At 47.8% G+C, this 24,353-nt stretch overlaps 1 protein-coding gene and 1 long non-coding RNA gene across 6 annotated transcripts in view; one reads left to right on the top strand and one right to left on the bottom strand.

Moving 5' to 3' along the window:
- The window catches only part of LOC120369614, a 163,766-nt gene that overhangs the window by 46,749 nt on the left and 92,664 nt on the right, over window positions 1-24,353 (bottom strand). For 2 of the 4 annotated variants that reach the window (XR_005583273.1, XR_005583276.1), the window contains exon 2: window positions 24,060-24,216. The exons of 1 other annotated variant lie outside the window; for it this stretch is intronic. This is a non-coding gene — a long non-coding RNA (uncharacterized LOC120369614). The remainder of the gene's footprint in view (window positions 1-24,059; window positions 24,217-24,353) is intronic. One more of the 4 variants, XR_005583274.1, reaches the window with a different exon arrangement.
- LOC120369611 (cytochrome P450 4B1-like) overlaps window positions 19,242-24,353 on the top strand; it is a 34,781-nt gene continuing 29,669 nt past the window's right edge. For both annotated transcript variants that reach the window (XM_039483084.1, XM_039483083.1), the window contains exon 1: window positions 19,242-19,465. In XM_039483084.1, coding sequence (XP_039339018.1) covers window positions 19,256-19,465 — 210 coding nt within the window. In that variant the 5' untranslated portion in view covers window positions 19,242-19,255. The remainder of the gene's footprint in view (window positions 19,466-24,353) is intronic.

Below are 24,353 nucleotides of genomic sequence, written 5' to 3'. Positions count from 1 at the left end.
TACAGCACATGATGGTTGTCTCACATTCACACATATTATTACTGCTTGTGCCAGATCATCCGGTTGTGTGTCATCAACCTGGGCATGCATTCTTGACAACTTGACTGTAATTACCAGGTGATTCTGGGCTAGAACATCAGGGTTGCATAACATTTCTGTACTTTCAATTTCTAGTCTTATGTATTACAGTCACTGGTTTATCAGCAATTTCAGCCTTAAAGCGGAGATCAACGAGAACCTAATGGAACGTCGCACAGACATAAGCAAAGCTTAATCTCACTTTTTGGATTTGTAAAAACATTTCCTCTGCTGGTGTCATAGCTCTCACTGCAACTATTACAACAGCCATTGAGTCCTGTGTGGCTCCCAGGGGCGGCTCCAGGCCCCAGCACGCCAAGCGCGTGCTTGGGGGGGGCATGCCGTGGGGGGCGCTCTGCTGGTCGCCGGGAGGGTGGCAGGCGGCTCCGGTGGACCTCCCGCAGGCGTGCCTGCGGGAGGTCCAACAAAGCCGTGGGACCTGCGGACCGCGGGACCAGCGGACCCTCCACAGGCACATCTGCGGGAGGTCCACCGGAGCCGCCTGCTGCCCTCCCGGCGACCTTGAGAGCGCCCCCCACGGCATGCCGCCGTGCTTGGGGTGGCGAAACGTCTAGAGCCGCCCCTGGTGGCTCCCTGCCTTTCCTTTGAAGCACTTGCGGAGAACCAATCTCTTTCCGTGAGTCAAAACATGACATCCAACGTGCTGAGTTCAACATTACACATCCTTGGATTCGCATACTTTGGCATCCATGCTTATTCTGTATCTTAGTGAAGGAATTTTCTTGGATGAATAGTTCAATCTGCAAGTTGCCTATGAACCCATGTACAAAATTCAATATGTCTTTGCGACGGGGGCCCTGCGTGTCGAGCTGAGGTACCCCCATTGGCCCAGTGCCGGGTTGGTACACCCTGTCACACAGTCCATCGGTATTCGCCATTAAGTGGGTGATTTCGGTCAAGTGGGTCCCGGCCCCCTGACGGGGTCACTTAGATTAATAGTCCCTGGGTCCCTGAGTGGGCAAAACAAACAAGCAGTCTGAGGCCCTGCAGCCTCCTGGATGGGGCAAAGCAAATGAACAGTCTGGAGGCCTGAAGCCTCTCTACAGTACCATGCTGCCTCCTCTAGCTGGTGGTGATCTGGTGTCCCCGTCAGTCTCTGTAGTCAGCGAGTTATCCACACTGTAGTCCGGGTCCATTGGCCCTGCTGCTTGGAGAGTAGCTGGTACCTCTAGAGAAGCCCCCAGGACACACCCTTACTCCTCTGCAGCCAGCCCTGACTGAGCTGGGCTGCCTCCTTTTATCTGGTTCCTCCACTTGGAGCATGCCCAGAAGAGGAAAGGGGATGTGGCCTCCTGGGCCCACAATGATTGGTCCGCCCCCATCACAGTCTTTCAGCCTCTGATTTCCTTTATCGCTGGGTCTCAACATTCTTGCTAGTGCTCAGAACTAAGATTAAGCAGGCATTCTTCCATGTGTTGTCAATGTCTCTTCTCAGTAAGGGCTGGTCTACACTGTGTGTGTGGGGGATATCGATCTAAGATAAGCAACTTCAGCTACGCTATTCGTAGCTGAAGTCGAAGTATCTTAGTTTGACTTACCTGGCTGTCCTCATGGCAGCAAGTTGACTGCTGCGGCTCCCCCGTCGACTTCGCTTACTCCTCCTGCCGCGGTGGAGTACGGGCGTCTATTCGGGGATTGATTTATCGCGTCTAGACGAGACATGATAAATTGATCCCAGATAGACGGATTACTACCTGCCGATCCAGCTGGTAGTGTGGACGTGGCCTAAATGAATTCTACTACTGGTCAAAATTTTTTGGAGACAGATTTTTCATGAAAAAATTGTTTTACCGAAAGCTAATTTTTTTGAGTAAAAAAAAATCATGTTTGACAAAATTTGATTCCCCCTGCTTTTGAAATGGAAGAAAAAAGTACTTTTCGGCATTTTCAAAAATTTTCATTTAAAAATTATGGTTAAAATCCTACATTGTCTAAGGGCTTGGCTACACTTGCAGATGTAGAGCGCCGGGAGTTAAACCGGCCCTCGGAGACCTCAGCAGGGAAAACGCTGCCCCGTGTCTACACTGACAGCTGCAAGCACACTGGCGTGGCCACATTAGCAGCTCTTGCAATGCAACAGAGAGCAGTTATTGTGGTAGCTATCCCAGTGTACAAGTGGCTGCAGTGTGCTTTTCAAATGGGGTGGGTGGAGTGTGTTGTGTGTATGTGGGGGGAGAGACAATGTGTTTTGGGGAGCAGAGAGTGCATCAGCATGCTGTCTTGTAAGTTCCACCCCACCCCCCGCCTCTCTCTCACACACACACATACACACACACAGCTCAGCAGTAACAGCATTCCACAGTAATGGCAACACTTCAGAGGCGGGCCCTTCACTCGCTCTGGGTCTTTGGCAACCGGTCCCTCAGTGCTGCCGAAGATGCGGAGTGAGTGAAGGACCCACCGCTGCCACAGACTCAGAGCGCCACCCAGTGAGTACAAACGTCTGCTCCCCCACTTTGTCCCAGGCCCCCTGAATCCTCTGGGTAGAACCAACAACAAACCTCCACCCACAACACTTTCCACAATTGGCAAAATTTGGAAAACAGCCAGAAAGTGCGTGGAAATAGTTTTTGTTTAATATTTTCCCTGGGGAAACCATGATTTCCTGACGGAAAATAAATATTCAAATAATTTCCCCTTGAAAATTCCTGCAGGAAAAATTCTCGTTTTCTGGCCCACCCCACTGATTTCCATGGTATTAAACTGACATTTGGCTTTGCTCAATTTAAGCTGCTTTCTCTTTGTAATAGCAGTGCTGTCCTAGGCTATCACATGATCAGGGCACCCTTTCACTCCAATAACACATTCTGTTATCGGGGATATTATACAATGAAATACAGTATTACTTGCATGTATGTTCTCCAAAAGACAATGTCAAGAAGCAGCATCTGCCAGCGAGTGTATTAAATATGGTAATCTTGGAAATTTCTTCATCCAGGGCAACCTGCCAGTGCATCAAATTTGCTAAAAAAATTGGCTGCTACCATCTCGTCATACATCCAGTTTCTTGTGGGTGTACAGACATTCCCCATTAAAGGTCTTCTTCGGGTCCTTTGCCCCCCTTACATTTCTGCAATTACTAAGCGGCAAACCCAGTATCTTGGCTCTATGAAAGACACTATCTGCTCAGTTCTAGACTCACTGAAAGCTTGTGGAGCATTTTGGGTTGCATGCACATGTTCCATGCCCTCCCATAGCAGCTACCCTTTCCTGGGACCACACCTGTGTATGCTGCAATGAGCCCATTCCCATCAGACTGCAACAGTTATGACCAGGACTCCCTCTGGCATATTCCCTTGTGACTAGGCCAAACACCTCCAACGTATCTTAGCCCAAGAATGATTGATCTCCTCTCTGTGCTCCTGCCAAGCCCTTTTGTCACTGCCTTGTCTTTGTGCATCAGTGACAGCTCCCCACACCCACAACCGGAATTTATTCCTCTCGATAAGACTTGAATTTCACTGTTGACTTCTCCAGCTTTCCACTTTCTTTGTACACAGGGGCGGCTCTAGGAATTGCGCCACCCCAAGCAGGGCGGCACGCCGCGGGGGGCGCTCAGGCGGTCGCTGGTCCCGCGGCTCCGGTGGACCTCCCACAGGTGACCCTGTGGATGCTCCACTGGAGCCGCGGGACCAGCAGACCCTCCGCAGGCACGTCTGCGGGAGGTCCACCGGAGCCGCCTGCCGCCCTCCCGGGGACCAGCAGAGCGCCCCCCATGGCATGCCGCCCCAAGCACGCGCTTGGCGTGCTGGGGCCTGGAGCCGCCCCTGTTTGTACAATGCTGCATCAATTTCTATTACCACATTCATTTGGGCTCCACAGCCTGTTTATATATCACATGATTTATTAGTCATTCTTTGGCGTTTGCAGCTTCTTTCCCTCTCATGTTTATGGGCGGCTCATCGGCTTCATTCAAGGTATCTGTACTTTGTGTTTAGCCCATGCGTTTGCCCATTTTGGCTATACATTTTACAAAGTGAGCTTGGCTTGATGAGTAATTTGGGATTAAGACCATATAAAACCTGGAGATTAAATTAAGCTTTGCTTTGCAGCAGATGAATTTCTCATGGTGCTACTGTGAATTATTGTGCAGTAAACATAGCAGCAACCACACAGAATAGCTACAGGGCGGGGGCCACAGTTTGTCCATAGAATAATGGACCTGATCCAAAGTCCATTGAAGTCAACGGAAAGAATTCACTGGGTTTTAGTTCTGATCCAGCAAGATGCGGGCCTGACCCCAAAGCCTGGAATCAAACATCACAGAATTTGGGAAAACTCTGGATCTGAATCCAAACTTTGTGGCTCAGCCAGTCTCGAAGATTCAACTCTGGCTCACCGCTCCACTTAAACACACAGCACTTAGATATATTTATTGTGAAAACACGAATCCGTTTGTTAGCAGAGAACAGAGATTCAAATGATAGTAAATAGGAATATTGGAAACAAATGGTTACATGACCATATAATAAAAGACTGACTCAGAATGCAAATGCCTGGGGAGGCTGAATTGAGCTTGAATGGGTGACCCTGACAGCAGCACGTCCCAACTTTTAAGTGCTGGGCTTTGCTAACACAATGTTCTTTTAATGCTGGGTTTTTTTTGGCACGTAATTATTGTCTGCATCACAGTAGCTGTCAGAAGCCACAACCAAAATCAGGGCCCGTCACAGGGTCGGTGCAGGCTCTCCCACTTTTCCGCCTGCACCCTGTGTTTAGGCTGGTATAATAAAGAGTCTTCCATGCCCTCTTTTGTTGGATCACCCAAGTGTCTTAATTTACAGCGTTCGTGCAGTTCCCCAGTCTCCCAACAGCTAGCGTCCCACAGACCCTCCCCAGGGTCTCCTGCCTTGGAGGCTTCCTCCTTTGGTAAGGAGACAGCAATACTACCCTCCTGTCTCCTCCCAGTCTAGCCTCCTCTCTGAGGTGTGTTCAGGGTTTTTATAGCCCTCTCATGCCTCAGTCCAGCCGTCAGCACTCAGCTCAGCATGTTCCTCTGAGCCAGCCCTGATTAGGGCTTGCAGCTGGGCCCACTGCTGAATACCCGTGTCTCTACCCTGGCCTCCTGGCCAGAGAGCAGACCGCAGCCAGCATTTTGGCAGGGTTTTACCCCTGCCCTGCCACAGGGCCCTGTTGTATTAAGCACTTTAAACGTACCTAAAGAGAGAAAATTCCTGCCCAAAGAGCATACAACAACCTGGACAGACAAAACAAAGAAAATATTCTGCTCATAATTTTACAGGAGGGGAAATGAGGGCTCATCTTCAGTGCACTGTTAGCTTGAGGTATCACTCAACTGTTGTCCCTAACCTCATACCCACCCATCCAGAGATCTCTAGCATGAGTTAAGTGGCACTTTAAACTCAAGCTGGCTGGCCCGTTGGGGGTGGGCTGAAGTTCCAATGCTGATGATGCTCGAGTTAGTAGTGAAATGGGGACTCGGCCACTCTGGGCTGTTCACTGCGTGCAGCTCAAGCATTTGTTTTGCAGTGTGCCCGCTCTCTCTGGAGCTAGCACTGCAGTTATGACAAGCCCGGAGAGAGAGAGAGAGAGAATGTGTCTCGCCCAAGATCCCAGGGCTACCAAGAGAAATGTAAAGTTGCACTGGGTGCCAGGTCACTCAAGGAGCTGTTCGGGCAGCCGGGGATCACCAAGGCACAAGTGTACTCCTGGCCACACCCTGTTTTTATGGCCCCACCTCCCACGTGGAAGGCTAGGAAGGGTCCAGAGTGGAGCTGAGGCCATGGTTCGTTGTGTGCACCATGGTGCACTGGACTGTGCCTCCCCAAAAGCCAGTTGGCCGACAACACTCCATATGTGGGGTCCTTTCAGTTTCCCTACTGTGCCCACACTATCCCCCACTACCATACCTATGGTGCCCATGACATCTTGGCTGCACCATCTCCTTCCCAGGGTGCAGGGGTTCACCCAGAAGCAAAGGCACATTCGTCCCTCACCCCATATTCATGCTTCTGGAGCAGGGAGGGGCACTGGGCTCTTCTCTTTACCCTTCTGGCTGTGGAGTGGGGCACCAGGGACTAGGCTGTTCTTCTGGATGGCTGCAGCAATGGCACAGCCCACCCTGAGAGCCCAGGGATGGTGGGTAGGAGATTGTTCTAGACACAAGCAGCAAGGTGGAAGACGTTGTGATGGCGAGAGTGGGAGCAGGCTACAATGGGGAGCGGTTAGGAGACAGGTTTAGGTGGAGTGCTGGGTGGGGGAATAAGATCTAGGAACTGGCATTTTGGCAGCAGAGCAGCTGTGCAGAACCTTGAAGATCAAGCTGAGAAGCCTGGATATGATGCAGAGGGTGAGATCACCACTTGTTTCCTGCCAAGGGGTTTGAGCTACCGTGAGCTCAGCTGCGTCAGAACCTGTAAGCTGTTGGTCGGGGCTCAACCCTCCGGCTGGCGGGAGGGGAGCCACACCGACTCGCTCCTTGTCCCCTCTAACTGGTGGGGTGGCAAGAAATCAGGGTTAGCGCCGTCTCACGTCTCAGGCCCTCTGGATCGGGGGGGGGGGGGGCTGAATAACAATAGTTCAATATAAGCCCAGGCCCTCTGGAGCAGGGGGCTGGGTGACAGCAGTTCAATATAAGCCCAGGCCCTCTGGAGCAGGGGCTGGGTAACAGCAGTTCAGTATAAGCCCAGGCCCTCTGGAGCAGGGGGCTGGATAACAGCAGTTTAATATAAGCCCAGGCCCTCTGGAGCAGGGGGCTGGATAACAGCAGTTTAATATAAGCCCAGGCCCTCTGGAGCAGGGGCCGGGCAACAGCAATCAGTCTCAATATAAGTCCAGGCCCTCTGGAGCAGGGGGCTGAAGAACAGCAATCAGTCTCAATATAAGTCCAGGCCCTCTGGAGCAGGGGGCTGGATAACCGCAGTTCAATATGAGCCCAGGCCCTCTGGAGCAGGGGGCTGGGTAACAGCAATCAGTCTCAATAAGGTTCACAGGTTCAGACCCTCAGGCAGGGGACGAACACAAGGCACACAGTCTATCAGTGTAAGCCCAGGCCCTCAATTAGGGCGGGGCAGCACAATAGCAGTTCTACGCCCAGATCCTTACAGCAGGAGCTGGGCAACACCAGTTCAATATAAACCCAGGCCCTCTGGAGCAGGGGGGCTGGGTAACAACAGTTTATTACAGCAGTTCAGTTTAGGGCTCAGGTCCTTGCCTCAGGAGCTGAGCAACTACACAGTCAGTAAGCCCAGACCCTCTGGTCAGGGCGGGGCAACAAACCATAGTCCACAGGACTCAGGTCCTGATGTCAGGAGCTGAGCAACGACAGCAACTCAGGTCAGTGCAGGCATCTCTGTCTGCGCTGGGGTGAGGGGGAGACTGCCACCCGTGAGTGGGGTGGCAGGGGGGACACAGGCCCACCCACTCCACTGTGTCCCAGCCCGGGGCCCTATTAGTGGCTAGCACTGCCACTGGTCAGTGGGGTCCTGACCGCAACACACTGACATGGGCACCTCGGTGCCTACAGCCTGACAGGGGTCGGCTATCCCCGGGCTACATTCCATTTCCCCCTCTACCGGTACCTGCTCCTCGGTCGCCGTGAGTTCGGACCAGTCCATCGGCATGGGGTCTGCAGGACCAGGGCTTGGGGGCAGGTCCGGCAACTCCTGCTGGAAGTCCGGCCAGGCTGCCTCCGATGGTTCCTCCGGATAACAGCAGGGCGGAAGCGGCGGCGGCGGCTCCTCCTTGTACCAGGCGGGAGGAAGTCCTAGCGGCTGCTCCGGGTTCCGATCCCGGGGAAGTTCCACGGGTTCCTCGTCGTACCGGGGGTGGGGCAGTGGGGGCCAGCCCTGATCGCCACCTCGGGTCCTAGAGGGTTCCCAGTCCGGAGCTCCCGCCAGCACGTCTGCTCGCGGCGGTGGCTGGCTCCTGACTGAGCTTTGGCGTTCTCCTTTTCTACTTCCTGTCCTGCCCCTTGACTTCCGGGGGGCGGGGACAGGAAGTGATGACTCAGCCCACTTGGGCATCTGGGAGGGAGCTCCCTCTGCTGGGCAGGAGGGAAGCCACACTGACTCGCTACAGAGCCATTTCACACAAGGTGTTTCATGAGGTGGAGGGTGATCCTGGGCTCTGCTGCAGCAGAGAGTTCTTTGGGTGGCGGTTAAGGAAGGAAGAGGACAGGTGGCTCATGCACAACAAGGATCTGCCTATACAGAGACAGGAGAATCCTGGGCATTCTGCACCCTTCCAAAGACAATAGGCTTCCTCCATCACGTGGGCTTGACAGCCCTTCTGGACAGCTTGATTTATTTCACTGCTCGAAACAGACCTCCCCTTCCATTGTGTGAGTTCAGCTGAGCATAAAGCTAGAATTTTGGCATAGCCAATATGCTGAGTAAGGTTTTTAATGATAATTATAGTGTGGGAAGACACAGGTATTAATTACTCCACCCCTTATATCAAAGTTGATACAGCTTCAAGGAAATAATACTGAATGCAATAAGAATTTTATTAAGTCATCCTAATTGGACAGGTGGGGGGAAGTCCCAAACTCTTACACAATTTGTTTGCATGAAAAATGATCCAGGGTGTGATATGGAGGTATGGTTTTCACAGCAACTTCTGCTACCAAAAAACTGGGAAGAAAAGAGTCTGACTTCTAAAGGAGTTGTAATGATTAATGGACCAGCAGTGATGTTGCAATATTTTCAGATATAGATTACTGGGACTGACTTTTACTAGTAGTTGTCAATCAAGGCTGAATGAGTGTGCGATGAGACAATATTTGTAATATTCCTTGGTCCTTACAAAAGAGACTTAAACAAAGTTGAGGTACTGGTTCTGTATTAGCGGAAAGACCATCCCTGAGTTTCTGTGGCAGTCTCAGCCTCCTTGTGCTGAGCCAGACTAGACAGAGCCAACCCTAAACATGACTCTCTCAGAGAGATATCTTCTCATCTCCCGGTTCCAAATAAACATGAATGTTAGACACAACCGTATATATACAAAACAACCCCCTAATAACTCACTAACAATTCTCAATTAGTCTTTGAGGTGTGCTGCTCAGTCTTGTGGATCTGGGGTTCTCTCTTCAGTCTCTGCAGGGTGGTACCAACCATGTGCACCCATTCTGTGGTCTCCACCATGGCCCTTCCTGGTTCTAGCTCTGCAGATTTGGACTCTGCCTCCCGTGCTGTCTCATTTCTTGTCTCCTTGTCCTCCCTTCATCCAGAGGTTTGTTAGAAGCGTCTCCTATTCCGTCTGTATGTCAGTTCCCTCAGGAGTGACAACCTCGTAGGACCTAGGAGCCACTTTGTGAGAGACCCCAGCCTTTTGTGACCAAGTTCTTGCCTCATATACTTGTACGTGATCATGTTGCTGCAAAGGCTCAAGTTCTTATGACCCCTGTCAATCAACTTTTTGTTTCTTTTGGTCAGTTTTCTTATACATAGTGAAGCCATTTTATCTGTTACACCAATTTCTACACAGTTAGGCTTTCTTCTTTTCAGTTTTCTATTTGTAAGGGCCCCTTACTAAAACTCAGTGGTGGGTTCTGGTTGGCTAGGTCCCAGTACCAAAAGGAAGGGGAAGCGTGGATGGGAAACCAGGACCCTGAGACTGACAGTCCCTAGGGGCAATGGGGAGAGGCCAATGCTCCAGGTCAGCCTGATTGACAGGGCAGACAGGCTAATGACGGAGTGGATATAGTGTACTTAGATTTTCAGAAAGCCTTTGACAAGGTCCCTCACCAAAGGCTCTTAAGCAAATTAAGCTGCCATGGGATAAGTAGTAAGGTCCTCTCCTGGATCAGTAACTGGTTAAAAGGTAGGAAGCAAAGAGTAGGAATAAATGGTTAGTTTTCAGAATGTAGAGCGGTAAATAGGGGTGTCACCCAGGGGTCTGTACTGGGATGAATACTATCCAACATATTAAAAAATGATCTGGAAAAAAGGGGTAAACAGTGAGGTGGCAAAGTTTGCAGATGATACAAAACTACTCAAGATGGTTAAGTCCAAAGCAGACTGTGAAGAGTTAAAGAGATCTCACAAAACTAGGTGACGAGGCAACAAAATGGCAGATAAAATTCAATGTTGATAAATACAAAGCAATGCACATTGGAAAACATAATCCCAACTATACATATTAAATAATGAGGTCTAAATTAGCTGTTACCACTCAAGAAAGATCTTGGAGTCATTACGGATAGTTCTCTGAAAACATTCATTCAATGTGCTGTGGCAGTTAAAAAACGTGAACAGACAGTCCCAATTTGGGGGTATTTTTCTTATATAGGCTCCTATTACCCCTCACCCCCGTCCTGATTTTTCACACTTGCTGTCTGGTCACCCTAGGGGCATGGAAAGAATCCTGTGGCACCTTATAGACTAACAGACGTTTTGCAGCATGAGCTTTCGTGGGTGAATACCCACTTCGTCGGATGCAAGTAGTGGAAATTTCCAGGGGCAGGTATATATATGCAAGCAAGAAGCAAGCTAGAGATAACGGTATCTCTAGCTTGCTTCTTGCTTGCATATATATACCTGCCCCTGGAAATTTCCACTACTTGCATCCGACGAAGTGGGTATTCACCCACGAAAGCTCATGCTCCAAAACGTCTGTTAGTCTATAAGGTGCCACAGGATTCTTTGCTGCTTTTACAGATCCAGAGTAACACGGCTACCCCTCTGATACTAGGGGCATGGGTCACTTCTTGGCTTGAACTAGAGTAAAGGGTGGAGTCTCTGTAACTTGAAGTCTTTAAATCATGATTTGAGGACTTCAGTAACTCAGACAGAGGTTAGGGGTCAATTACAGGAGTGGGTGGATGAGGTTCTGTGGCCTGCAATGTGCAGATCAGATGAAATGATCATGCCAGTCCCCTCTGACCTTAAAGTCTATCAATCTAGATACAAGCTGTCCTACAAAGTTACCATTCCTAGGAATTTTTGTACCGCATCTTTGTCTATTAGGGCCAATTGCCTGTACCCCACTGGAGCCTACTTGTATCTCCTGTTCCATCAGCCTCTCTCCTAGGTATGTTTCTCGGACCCTAAATTTACATTTTTGTTGATTTAGCTTTTACCCTACTGAATAAGCTTTCTCTAGTGCTCTTTGGAGCCTCTGGTCATGTTCCTCTGGCATATGTCCCCAAATTAAAACATCATCCATCTATGCTTTGGTACTTTCAGTACCACCAAATATTTGTTGTGCTTTTCTATGGAACACTTCAGGTGCAGGATATAACCCAAAGGTAGCCCGCAAAAGCAGTATCTCCCAAAGGCGAGTGCACAAATGGGTACTAATTTTTTTCCTAAGGGAATCTGCCAAAAACTAACTGATGCATCTAGTGTGGAGATATTTGGCATCAACCACTTCTCGAAATATTTCTTCCCTTGTAGATATAGGAAAATGTCCCCACTTTTCTATATTATTATGGGTGTCTAGATGTAAGTGAAGGGGTCCATCTTTCTTTTCAACCATTACTACAGAATGGACCCACTCTGTCAGTTCTACTTTCTCTATGGTGCCTAGTGCAATTAACTTGTCCAGTTCCTCTTTGAGCTTCTGCCTGGGGAAAAGAGGTGCACTCCTAAGCGGGGGGTGTATTATGGGACTATTGGCCTCAGTCCACTCTCTCTTATATTCTGTTGAGAGCTTTCCAGTCCCCTTAAAGACATCTTGGAACTGGTCCTCAATATGTGATCCCCTCCCACTCTAAAGAACACACTCTATATAAGGCCCAGGGTCTGACACTTTTGCAACCCTAGGATGGGTGCTCTTCGCCCTTGCACAATTACAAACACTATCCTTTCCACAGTGTCTTTTCCCTTTACTTAATGCTCACATACAGCAATAGATGGAGTCAGCTCCCTGCTTTAAGCACTCTAAATGCAAGCCTAGATCTTCCAGCAGTCTCCTTCTGAGCTTTATTTCTCTGCTTCCCATAACAATCAGTTTTCTAATGACAGAACCTGTGAGCTCTCCACCATTGATCTCAGGCTGCCGAGCCAGTCACAAATTCTTCAAAAGTTTCTCCCTCTTTTTGAGCTCTCCTATGAAAGTTGTATCTTTCAAAAGTCTCCTTGCTTCTGGGAGCACAGTATGCCACAGATTTTTGCAGCACTGCCTCATAACTAGCCTGCTCTTCTTGGCTTACCTGCAGATTGTTATGTACATCTAGTGCTTCTGACACAGCTATATTAAGGAAAATCTTTTGTTTATCTACCTTCCCAGTGGCTCCAGTGGTCTGCTGCATTTGAACTTTGTTGGGGCTCTGAGCTGCTCCATTTCCAGTCTCTGTTCTCTTCCCCCCACTCCTGAGACCATGTGATATTACTGGGCCCTTATGAAGGAGATTAAGACAACACTGAGGGATTTCCTTCTTTATTAGAAGCAGAGGTGGATTAAGTTTTTGTGGGACCCTGAGACAGAAGAAGTGGGGGCACCTCCCCATCCCTTCTGCCTGCAGTCGTCCCCCCCCCCCACACTCCTGCTGGGGAAATGGGGCCAGGGCCTGGGGGTTTGCACCACTCCTCCTGCCTGGGGCTCTTGCCAGGGAGCGAGGTCAGGGCGTTGGGGCTTCCCTCGCTGGAGCACTGGGTGGGCAGAGCTGGGCAAGCTTCCCAGCAGGAGCACCAGGCAGGCGGAGCGGGTTGGAGTGAGGGGGTGCCCATTTTTCCAGGGCCTCCCAAGTGGCTGAGGCCCCTAGGCATGAGCCCCGTTGGCCCAGTGGCTAATCCACCACTGATTAGAAGAAAACCTGAGACTAACAATCTTGGGGTTCATTAAATAACAAACCAGTGAATGAAAAAGGAATAAAACCAACTGTAGAGCTTCTGTAGTGAGTGTTCCCAACCCCTGCCACAGGGCACCTCTTCAAATTCCTATGTTTATAATACTGTCCCTTATGAAGGAGCGTCTCTAAATTATAATCTTCTATGAACATATCTCTGCATCTTCCCCCTTAAAGAAAGGCAAATTAACTCTAATCCACATATATAAACAGCTAACAACTATCTAATGACTCATGCATTACATTCTCATCCCATGTAGTATATTTCCATAAACCTAATGAGAGAGGAGTGGTTACCTGGACATCACTCTCGAGTGAGTCTTTACCACTCACTTTCCTCAAATACCCCTTCTCCAGGCGAGTTAGCAAGTCTCTGAGTGTTTCAGGATGTTTAATCTCCTGCTCTGATCTTCTCTGGATCAGCCTTTCATTAGAGTCTGGAGTTCTCTTGTTCCTTGAGATTTTCTCCTTTTTGCATTGATAAAGGATCAGTCAGATGAGAAATGCCAGAGTCCACATCTACTGTCAACATATTGGAATTTTCTGGCATTATTTGTAAATCCCTCCAGTTATGTTGAAGTGTGTCCTCCCTGCTCTGTCTGGACTACATAAAATCTTGGATGCAGCTGTTCTTTAATGGTACTACTTTGGCCCCAAGTATTAGAGGTGTGATCCCCTCAGGCACACTGTCACCTGGGTTAAGAGATGGGAGATCACAGACCGTTTTGTCAAAATAGTAGTTCTGCTTCCACTTCTGATTTTCTTTCAGCTTCTGTATGGTTTCATTGTTATGAAATTTCAGCAGGTTATCCTTCTTCCCATTAACATCTGAGCTGGAGAAAAGCCATCCTCCAGGGGTGTACTTCAGTAAATCAGTACTGGCGAGTCTCACCTTACGCTGGGGTTATATTCCACTGTCAGCGTGTAAAGCGAAAATCGCGTATAGTCAAAATTACATTGAGTGTAATGGTGGGTGGAATCACCCGCACTACAGGTACAGTATTAAAATTGTTATTTCTCTTTTTTGTGTGTGTTTTTTTTGTTTTTGCCGACCGCGCAAAGCTGAATTCACACATGTTAAATGTGTGAGATAAGACTCGCCTGTAATGCTTTATACAAATCACTGTCAAAAGTCTTTTTCATAATGTTCTTTACTGGCTGTATAGACCTTTCTGCAAATCCATTTGATTGGGGATAATTTGTGCTTGATGTTTTGTGATGAAAATCCCAATCTATGGCAAATTGCCTAAAATCTGCACTGGAAACTTGTGGCCCGTTATGGAATTCCATGTCTGGAGAAGATTCCCTTCATGCCAGCTATTGCTGATTTACTATTACGGGGCAGTGTGCAAATGTCTGGATATGGAGAATAATAATCTGAGACTATTAAATAATCCTTTGATTGGCAGGTAAATAAGTTAGTGCCAATCTCATAAGGCCTTTTTGTGGAACTGGATGAGGTCTCAGTGGCTCTGCCTGTTGGCATGGCTTGTATTTCAAACATGGAAAGCAGTTTCCTACCACATTAGCGACGTTGTGATTGATCCGCGGCCAATACAGCACCACGCGTGCTCGCTGTTTGCACTTCTCAAGTCCTAAATGATCCTCGTGGATCTTCTGCAACATTTCTTTTCGGAGGCTCATTGGAATTACAACATTACTGCTCTTGAAAATCACCTCATCTATCATAGTAAGTTCATGTCTGCAGTTGCAATAGTTTCTTATACTTGGATAGCAACTGCTTATTTCTTCAGGCCATCCTTTAATTATCACTTCTTTAAGGATTCCCAATGATTCAGCTTTCTCCATTTGCTCTCTTATTTGTTGCAGTTTCCTGTTAGCTATGGAAATTGACTTTACAATCAAATCTACATAGTCTTGCAGCCCTGTCTCTAAAGTCCTCCCTAGTTTCATGGGAGCCACTGCTCTGGAAAGTGCATCTGCAGTGAACATGAATTTACCAGATATGTAGGTCACAACCAAATCAGATTTTTGCAGCTTTATCATCATTCTTTGAATCCTTAAGGTGCAGTCATTCAGCGGTTTGCTAAATAACGCTATCAAGGGCTTGTGTTCCATTTCAACTTCCACTGTCTGTCCATAAATATACTGATTGAATCTTTCCCAGGCAAACAATATTCCTAAAAGCCCCTTCTCAATCTGTGCGTATCTGGTTTCTGCCTCAGCTAGTGATTTAAGTGATTTAGGTGCATATGCCACTGGTTGCCAACAACCCTCATTGCTTCGTAAAATCACTGCATCTAGCCCAGACTGTGAAGCATCTGCTGAGATCTTAGTAGGCCTTCCTGGTGTATAGAACTTCACTGGTTCTTGTAGCAGCTGTTTTAAATCTTCCCATGAGTCCTCCTGCTCTGCACTCCAGTACCATTCATTTTTATTTTCTAGGCGTTTTCTCAAAGCTGCTGTTTTGACAGATAGATTACGTATGAATTTGCCAAGATAATTAGAGGAACCATTAGACATCTTTCTTTGACAGGGGACATGGCATCATTTCAATGACTGAAATCGTCCTCTTATCAGGCTTTACACCTTTGCTGGAAATCATGTCCCCAGCAAAAGTCAGTTCTGTAGCCCCTAAAACACATTTCTCCCTGTTTAGTTTAAGGTTTGCAGCTGTAGTTGCATCTAGGACTTCCCAAATTCTACAATCATGCGCCTCTTTCATTGAGCCCCAGATGATGTCATCCATCCCACAGTTCCCTGTGCATGCCCAGAAGGACAGATGAGTTCTCTCACAATTTGCTGGGAAGGAATCAGAGCGGCTCAGCTTCTGCAGCACAAAGAACCCTGGGATGTGACACCTGAAGTCCCAGTGACACGCAGGGCAGTGCAGCCATAGGCTGTGACTGCGTGGGTGCTCCGGGTCTGGAGCACCCACAGGGAAAAATTAGTGGGTGCTCTGCACCCATTGGCAGCTCCCCTCCCTGTCACCCCCGAGCTCACCTCTGCTCTGCCTCCTCTCCTGAGTGCGCGCTGAGCTCCACTTCTCCCCGCTCCCTCCCAGTTCTTCCCACCATGAAACAGCTGATACATGGCAGGAAGCACTGGAAGGGTGGGGGAAAAGAGAGGGAATGTGACACGCTCGGGGAAGAGGCGAGGCTGGGGCGGGAATTTGCAGGGACGCCCAGAGGATTCCGGGGGCCTGGGGTCTTTGGCGGCGGAGGGCCCCCAATGCGGTGGTAATTCGGCGGCGGGGGTCCCCTTCCGTTCCGGGACCCGCCGCTGAAGTGCCCCGAAGACCCGTGGCAGGGGCCCCCTGCCGCCGAAGCGCAGCCGGGTCTTCGGTGGTAATTCAGCGGCGGGGCGTCCCCGCCGCGGGTCTTCGGGGCACTTCGGCGGTAATGCGGCGGCGGGGGGGTCCTTCCGTTCCGGGACCCGCCGCTGAAGTGCCCCGAAGACCCGCGGCGGGGACGCCCCGCCGCTGAATTACCGCCGAAGACCCGGCTGCATTTCGGCGGCGGGTCCCACTTTGGTGGTAATTCGCCAGCGGGGGGTCCTTCCGCCCCGGAGTGGAAGGACCCCCCGCTGGCGAAGTCCGGGAGCGGAAGAAGCTCCAGGGGCCCGGGCCTCACAAGAGTTTTCCAGGCCCCCCAGAGTGAGTGAAGGACCCCGCTCCAGGGGCCCTGAAAAACTCTCGATGGGGGCCCCAGTGGGCCCCGGGGCAAATTGCCCCTCTTGCCCCCGGCAGCCCTGGGGATTTGTGGCAGGGGTTGAGTCGGGGCAGGGCCGAGCACCCACCGGCTCCTGGAAAAGTTGGTGCCTATGAGTGCAGCTGCGGTGAGCACACAGTAATGCAAGTAGGACTTTACAGTGAGCAAATCCAGGTGCTCAGACCAGGTGCCAAACACGCTGCAGTGAAGATACGCTCCAAAAGTTGGTCTCTCCTGCCACTGGATGGCTCCTGCTGCCATTTTTGTAGCACCAGCTCTAAATGTTGGGAGTTGAAGTGGGCTCTAGGAGTCCAAGTGAAAATGATGGGAATATTTTGATCAGCTGCAACGGCAATAGGAACAGACCCTTACAGTGGTGCTGGCAAAAAAACATTCTGCTATCCTTGCTATCTGAAAAGGAAGGCACAAGAGGGAGAAGTTAATCTCTGTGTGCACACTTTATAATTTTGGGAAGTGCTGAGGTGTGGAGTGATGGATGTGGTTTAAAAAGATGGGTGGATAGAAGTTACTATTATTAAAACTGTTTATTAATTATTATTATTACTGAGGATGAGCCTACGAGCCCCATGACCTCACCGTGTTAGCTGCTGTTCAAATACAGACAAAGGGTACGTCTATACTACCTGCCGGATCGGTGGGTAGTGTTCGATGTATCGGGGAATCGATTTATTGCATCTCGTCTATATGCGATAAAATTGATCCCTGAATCAACGCCTGTACTCCACCTCAGCAGGAGGAGTAAGCAGAGTCAACAGGGGAGCCTTGGTGGCCCACTCACCTCCGTGAGGATGGCCAGGTAAGTTGAACTAAGATACTTCGACTTCAGCTACACTATTCACGTAGCTGAAGTTGCATATCTTAGTTCGACCCCCTCCCCCCAGTGTAGCCCAGGCCTAAGACAACATGCCCTGCCCCAAATAAAAATAAACATTAACAACAACACAGCTCTTATGGCGATTGTCCCCAGTGTCCATTCAATGATGAGGATCATCCCAGCCGCCTGATCAAAATTGCTAGAATCTTGCTGTGCCGGCTCCCTCCCCAGTCTCTGCATTTATGTGCAGGGAATTTAATATGTTAACCCACCGGGTAACCTCCATCTCTTATTTTAGAAGAACTCCATCTTCTGCCTTATGCTGTGTATTGGAAGTATTAGCCAAATCAACTGAGTTAGGTGAAAAGCACTTTGCTTAAAGCCCACCGAACACGCCTTGCTAAGTCTCCGTCTATCAGGTGGGCATCCATTTTACTTGTGTGGAGATGGTGCAGTCCAAACAGGTTCTGACTGCAGGAGTTACTCCAATGATCTTGGATTCCAAAATGATGCCTGTTACATTGTTGGATGGTTTCCAACATCATCATTCAGATATTTTCTCTAATGCTCGACTCTGGCAAGCTCGCTGGGAAGATTGTCCACACAGAAATAGAAAGAATTCTCAGACTAAGGTCATGTTTGCGCTAGCGAGCTTACAGTGGCACAGCTGTACTGATACAGCTGCATCGCTGTAAGATCGCTCACATAGCCGCTCTGTGCTGACGGGAGAGAGCTCTCCTTTTGACATAATAAAACCACTGACATAACGCTGTGCACACGAGCACTTATGCCGGCAAACCTTGTTGCCCAGGGGTGTTTTTTGTCGGCATAAGTGGAAGTGTAGACATAGCCTAAATCAGACCTATGGTCCAGCTAGTCCAGTATCTCATCTCCAACTGTGGTTAGGACCAGAGGGTTCAGATGAAAGTGTAAGAAACTTAGGATCAGGCAGATGTAGGATAACATGCTCCATGCATTAACCTTCTCTTGAGGTTTCAGAGTGGTAGCTGTGTTAGTCTGGATCAGCAAGAAGAACAAGGAGTCCTTGTGGCACCTTAGAGACTAACATTTATTTGGGCATAAGCTTGTGTGGGTTAAAACCCACTTAATTAGATGCATGCAGTGGAAAATACAGTAGGAAGATACACACACATACACACACACACACACACGGGTGTTGCCATACCAACTGTAACGAGACTGACTAGTGAAGGTGAGCTATTATCAGTAGTGATAATCAGGATGGCCCTTTTCCAACAGTTGACAAGAAGGTGTGAATAACAATAGGGGGAAAATTAGCATTGAGAAATAGTTTTTACTTTGTCTAATGACCCATCCACTCCCAGTCTTTTTTGAGCTTAATTTAATGGTGTCCAGTTTGCAAATTAATTCCATTTCTGCAGTTTCTCATTGCAGTCTGTTTTTGTTGTTGGAGAATTGCGACTTTTAAGTCTGTAACTGAGTGACCAGGGAAGTTGAAGTGTTCTCAGATTCCGGTTGGCTAGTGACACATTCCCGTGTGGGCTGTCACTGTAGAGATAGGAGGTCTTGTATCCTTGCTATAACAACATTTACTTTAGCATCTGGGAGGCAGCAAAACAACATCAGCCCCAAGTGTCCCAGCCCAGGCTTCTTATTGTGGAGTCATAAATGAAAGAACCTCAGTCAGTGAAGCACTGCAGTTTTGAACAGAGCAATACTTAAGGTGTTGCAATTCTAAGCGGGGCAACACCTAAACACATTCTTCTGGTCCTTCCCCCAGGTAAAGTTGGCAGCAGATCAGCTGCTTGTGTGATTACCTCTTTGGATATCATTGGATCAGTCTGCAAACTGGAACACCTATAAAGAGGAACTGGATAGTGCATTTGCCGGTGGGGAGAGGACATACACAGCAGGAAGATGACTTCTGTGGTGGTGAGACTGATAACCACTATTTGGTGCTGGCTGAATAAGGATGTCTCTCAAATCTTTTACCTGCCCGCTGTGCTTTGTCTGACCTACATGGTGCTGAAAGCAATCAAGCTGTATCAGTGGAGAAGGAAGCTGAACAAAGCACTGAAGAGTTTTCCAGGCCCTCCAGTCCACTGGCTTTTTGGCAATGTCCATGAGGTAAGGAAAGAAGTGGTTGTGAAGACTTAAAGCTCAAATTGAAAAACCAAAAGCAGCTTCCTTCTACAGAGAGACAGCCCACCTAGAGGTCTGGGAGCCAGGACCTCCTGAGGTATAATCCAAGCTCTGATATAAAGTTGCTATCTAGAATGGAGGGGTGAGGAAATCACTTAATCTTTTGCCTACTCATGGTGAAGGAGGAATAATAATGTTTACATTGATCACTGGATGTTGAGAGGATAAATTGATAATGGTAAAATGCTCTAAAGACATTTATGCTCTATAAATGCTGAAGTTTTAGGGTTATTTGGTTATGGATTTAAAAAAAAAAAGTTACCCCAGGAGTTTGGAAGGGCTATAAATTCTTGTTTCGAGACATATGACAACCAGTAGCTAAGGAGGGCTTGAAAAACAAAAAAAAAACAAACTATTTTTGTGGGCAAGTTATTCCATAACTGTTTTTAGCAGGGTATTTTGTACTATCTTCTACATCTGATAGTATTGGCCACTGTTGGAGACAAGATACTGGACTAGATGGACCCATTGATCTGATCTATTATGGCAATGACAGTGCTCATATGAAGTAAAAGAGAAATAGAGAAACAACTCCACCTTCCTGGCCTCTAGGCTAATATTCAGGTCTATGTTTCATGCATAACATTGTGTAGCACACATTATACAGTGTGTGCTTTCCATTTAAGTAGCCACAGAAGAAACAATCAGATGGGGGCAAGAGGGATTTGAGACAGGAAAACTCTGGTTAAACTTTCAGTAGAAAACAATTTAACTTGTTTTGCACACTTCCCATTCAGTAATTTCTTTGCAGACACAAGGTCCAAATCTATGCTTGTGTTCTTAGCTTACAGACACTGAAGGTCAGATATTTACTGAAGTCAATAGGGTTATTCATGTGAGTAAGTGTGAGACTACTAATGTGAGTAAGGAATGCATAATTTAGTCCTCAAGAGATTGGCCACTTTGGGGATTGGATTATCAGTGGCACTGAGTTGACGGAAAGGTGGCATCACATCACCTTTCTGCATCTCTCCTTCCCTAATCCTGGGGACAGTAGGGGACTGTTTCAGACTCTGGTGTCATTTAGAGCAGTCTTGGGGCTGCTCTGTAATATGCCTGGCTGTCTGGGGCCATCTAAGAACCATCCATTGGCCAAGGATTATTGGAGCACAGTGTACCCCAGCACACCCTCTATCCCAGGGGGTCAGAAACATGTGGCATAAAGCTGTCTATGCCAGCCTCTGAGACTTGGGATCCCCAGGTGCCTTTTTATGTCAGCTTTCTACCCGCCTTACCATCAGAGCGGAGCACAGGAGATAAGGTAAGGGATAGGGAACTTGGTTTGTGTGAAGCCTCCTACAAAAATGAAATGGTAAACAAAGTATTGTGTCCTTCTTCCCACAAATCTCTGGCCTGGCAATCCCAATCAAGCAGCATGGGGTGTGTTGCAATAGTCTGAAAATGCCAAGGCTAGATTCCTTGAATCTGCCAGGACTTATAAAAAAGAAAACCCAGCAAGTTCTTTGCCATTTTGCATTGCCACTTCTGCTAACTCACTTGACCGTGCGTAGGAAGGACTTGACCTGGGGGGCTTGAACTGATACAAAGAGAATTGCCGAAATGACTCACTCGTGAATTGTGGGCCATTACTGCAACTGGAATGTTGTGTTACGCAAGTGAGTTAGTTACACTGAATGGCAACCGAGTAGCCAGTTTCCTTGCCAGTGTGTTGTACAACAAAAACTGAGCATCTGTCCCTCAGGAAGAGATCCTGCTTAGCTCAAATAGATTGAAACCACAGGGTGGTGTCAGTCATTGCTCTACATTTTGTTTCTTCTCTTTATTTCACACTCTGATAATTTATCTTCACTAGCAGCTGGCACAGTTTCAGGTCTCTCCACCTATGACCCCTGTCTGCTCAAGGGATGCCCCTTTAGGTCCAGGGACGGCCTGAAGATTTATGGGGCCCTATGCACTATTATTAAACTGGTGCCTCTATGCCCGATGGCAGCCTGAGGGAGGGAGGGAGGGAGGGCGGGCGGACGAGGCAGCAAAGGATACCGAGATGCCCAGCCTGCCTCACGGTGGCGGAGAGTCACAGTTCCCCACAGAGACCCTCGTACCCTCTCCCTCGCGCAGATTGTGCGGCGCTGGCGCATTCGGCTCTGTGTATATGGCCCCTGCCTACGGAGACCGCAGTGCGTGGTTGGTGTGCTGGAGCCAACCCACTCTTACCTGCTGTCATGGGCGGTGGGTGAAGCTGCTGCTTGGGGAGGCTAGCTCCCCAGCCCACCTCTTCTGCCTGTGGCCCCGCCCATACTCCACTCCTGCCTCAGGTTCACCGGTATGTTTTAAGAGGTAAAACCTGGATCAGGGTAGTGCCACGTCTTAAGGGCCAATGCACTTTGTTCCATCCAGGGCACTCTGTGTCATCCTCTAATTATTTCAACAGTATCATGTATAAATAATTAAAATTGAGATTGAACCATCATTGGTGGGGGACTGGTGCTGAATGAATATCCCAGGAGATGAGTGAATCCCTACCCTGATGGGAGGATGGGGAAAAACAGGGTTAACTGGTCCAGAGGTACCCATTGCAAAACAAAACAGAAGTTTGGGAAGGGCTGCAGCCTATGGCCATAGGAGTCCCACAGATGGCAGGTTGGGGTCCCTGTCAGACAAAGTGAACCCTCAGACATTTGGAGTGTTGGACTCTGGTGACCTGCTGTTACAACAACTAATCATAAATCTAGGGGTACACCTAGGAGTCCCAGTCATGGACCAGAATCCCATGGTCCTAGGCATTGTTCAAACATATGACAAAAAGACAGTTCCTGCCCCAAAGAGGTTACAACAGGTGGAGATAGGCAGACGGGGGAGCAATAATAATAATTCATTTCACTATTACGACACCTATGATCAACAGTGTAGGGGCCTCAGAAATCACAGTAGCCGCCCAAGTTAAAAGTCAGCTGAAAAGTACAACTGAGTAAAAATGGGTGGTAAAAGGGGGGACTTGACAAAGATCAGACACCTAACTTTTGTCTTCTATGTGCCTACGCCATTAATAGAGCTGGTTGAAAATTTTCAGATGGAACATGGGTCTACCACAAAATTTGATTCATCACAATCTAAACATTCCATAGACACATTGATTTTGACTCCATTTTGTCTAGGAAAAAAATAAAAATGAAGAATGTGTTTCAAAACAGCTTTTTTGTTTTGAATTTTTTAAAATATTTATATATAGTTACATTTATATTATTTTATAAAATAATGGAAACTTGTAAAAACATGTAAAATGGAATATAAAACATAAGCATCAACTAAAATGTAAAAATATAAAATTTATACTGAAACATACCATTTTGATTGTATTGAAATGGGAAATTTCAATGGACCCCCAAATGATTCCCCCCCCCCAACACTTCATTTTACAGGAGACTTTGAAATTCAGTGTTTCATTCTGATTCTGAACAAAATTCACAGATTTTCCCATAAAACAGAATTGTAGGTTCCCAACCAGCACAGGTCATTCGTTACTAGTATTTAGTAATCTAGATATTCACCTGTTCTTACAGCCCCATAAAAGCACACAGTGCTGTAGAATAATAATCCCTATCCTTATCTGCGCCATGAAAACTAATGATTTTCCTCACTGACTTTTAAGGAAGCAGAATCAAATCTAAAGGCACAAGCTGACACAGAGACCAAGCAGAGCTGAGTTTGACTCTTGTAGCAATAACACCTCCTGGAGTAGGTGACACTTCAGAAGTTTTAAGAAAGAGGAGGATGGTACATAAGGAACATTAGCTGGGTGCTCGTGCCAAGAATGCAGGCCTGGCAGAAGAGAAGGAACAGAATCGGGAGTGAGCGGTGGAGCCTGACGGAGCTATCAGGGCAGAGGTGTGGATGAAGTGTAAGAAGCACAAGACAGTGTGGGAGGAGATGGAATTTTAAATTGATGATCCTAACTACGTGCACAGGCAGGGCAAGATTCCATTGCTGGTGTAAATCAACACTGCACCAGGAGGACAATTTGTACATCTTATATGATGTTTTCAGATCAATGGGAGAGAACAACAAAGTCAAAACTCTTGGCATAGATTTTGATTTTGATATTGACTTGAAGGAAACAGATCAAATTTGAAAGTGTTGTTAATATTCAGTTGTATAATGAATTAGGGGACAATGGATAGACTTTTTAAAAGAGAGTAAACGGGATTGCTACAGTTCAAGGAAACTGCACTTGTATTCCCCCTCTATGGTCCCTCCATGGCACCAACTCTAGGGTCTCAGCTCCTCTGCAGTCACCTCTCTTGGGCAAAGACACACACCTCTCTCCCTTCTGAGAAGAGTATTTTCAGGCTTAAAAGCTCACTGCCTGCACTATGAATTCCCCAGCAAAGTCAGACTGCCTGTGGAGTTCTGCTTTACTTTTCTCCTCAGAGCCAGTAAACCATGTAATTGCCACAATTATAAAAAGTTACCGCTCAGCTCTTTCTAAGCAAGCACATTTTTTCTTAAGGTATAAGCATTACAGAGAAAACATATTAAAACAAACAATAAAAGAACTTACACGTGTGCTTTACCAGAGATCACCTCCAGCTCCAACAAGATCTCTGGCTGGTGAACAGTCCTTCAAACCTCACCAAGGGTCACAAGTTCATAGCAGCTGTTATTTCAGATCAAGCACACTCATGAATCTATGAGCCCCTCCTTTGTTGAGTTTGGATCTTTGAAGAGACCATGAATGGGTAATCAGCCATACAGGGGGTTTTCCCCTCAGGGAGAAGCTTGCATAACCAGAGTAGATGCATTGCACACCCATCCTAGAGATTTCCTGGGATCTCTCTTTCTTTTAAAGTTCATT

The sequence above is a fragment of the Mauremys reevesii genome, linkage group 8, assembly GCF_016161935.1.
Source record: "Mauremys reevesii isolate NIE-2019 linkage group 8, ASM1616193v1, whole genome shotgun sequence".
Taxonomy (NCBI): domain Eukaryota; kingdom Metazoa; phylum Chordata; order Testudines; family Geoemydidae; genus Mauremys; species Mauremys reevesii.
Note: the sequence above shows the minus strand (reverse complement) of the source record. Positions and strands in the feature narration are given on the sequence as shown.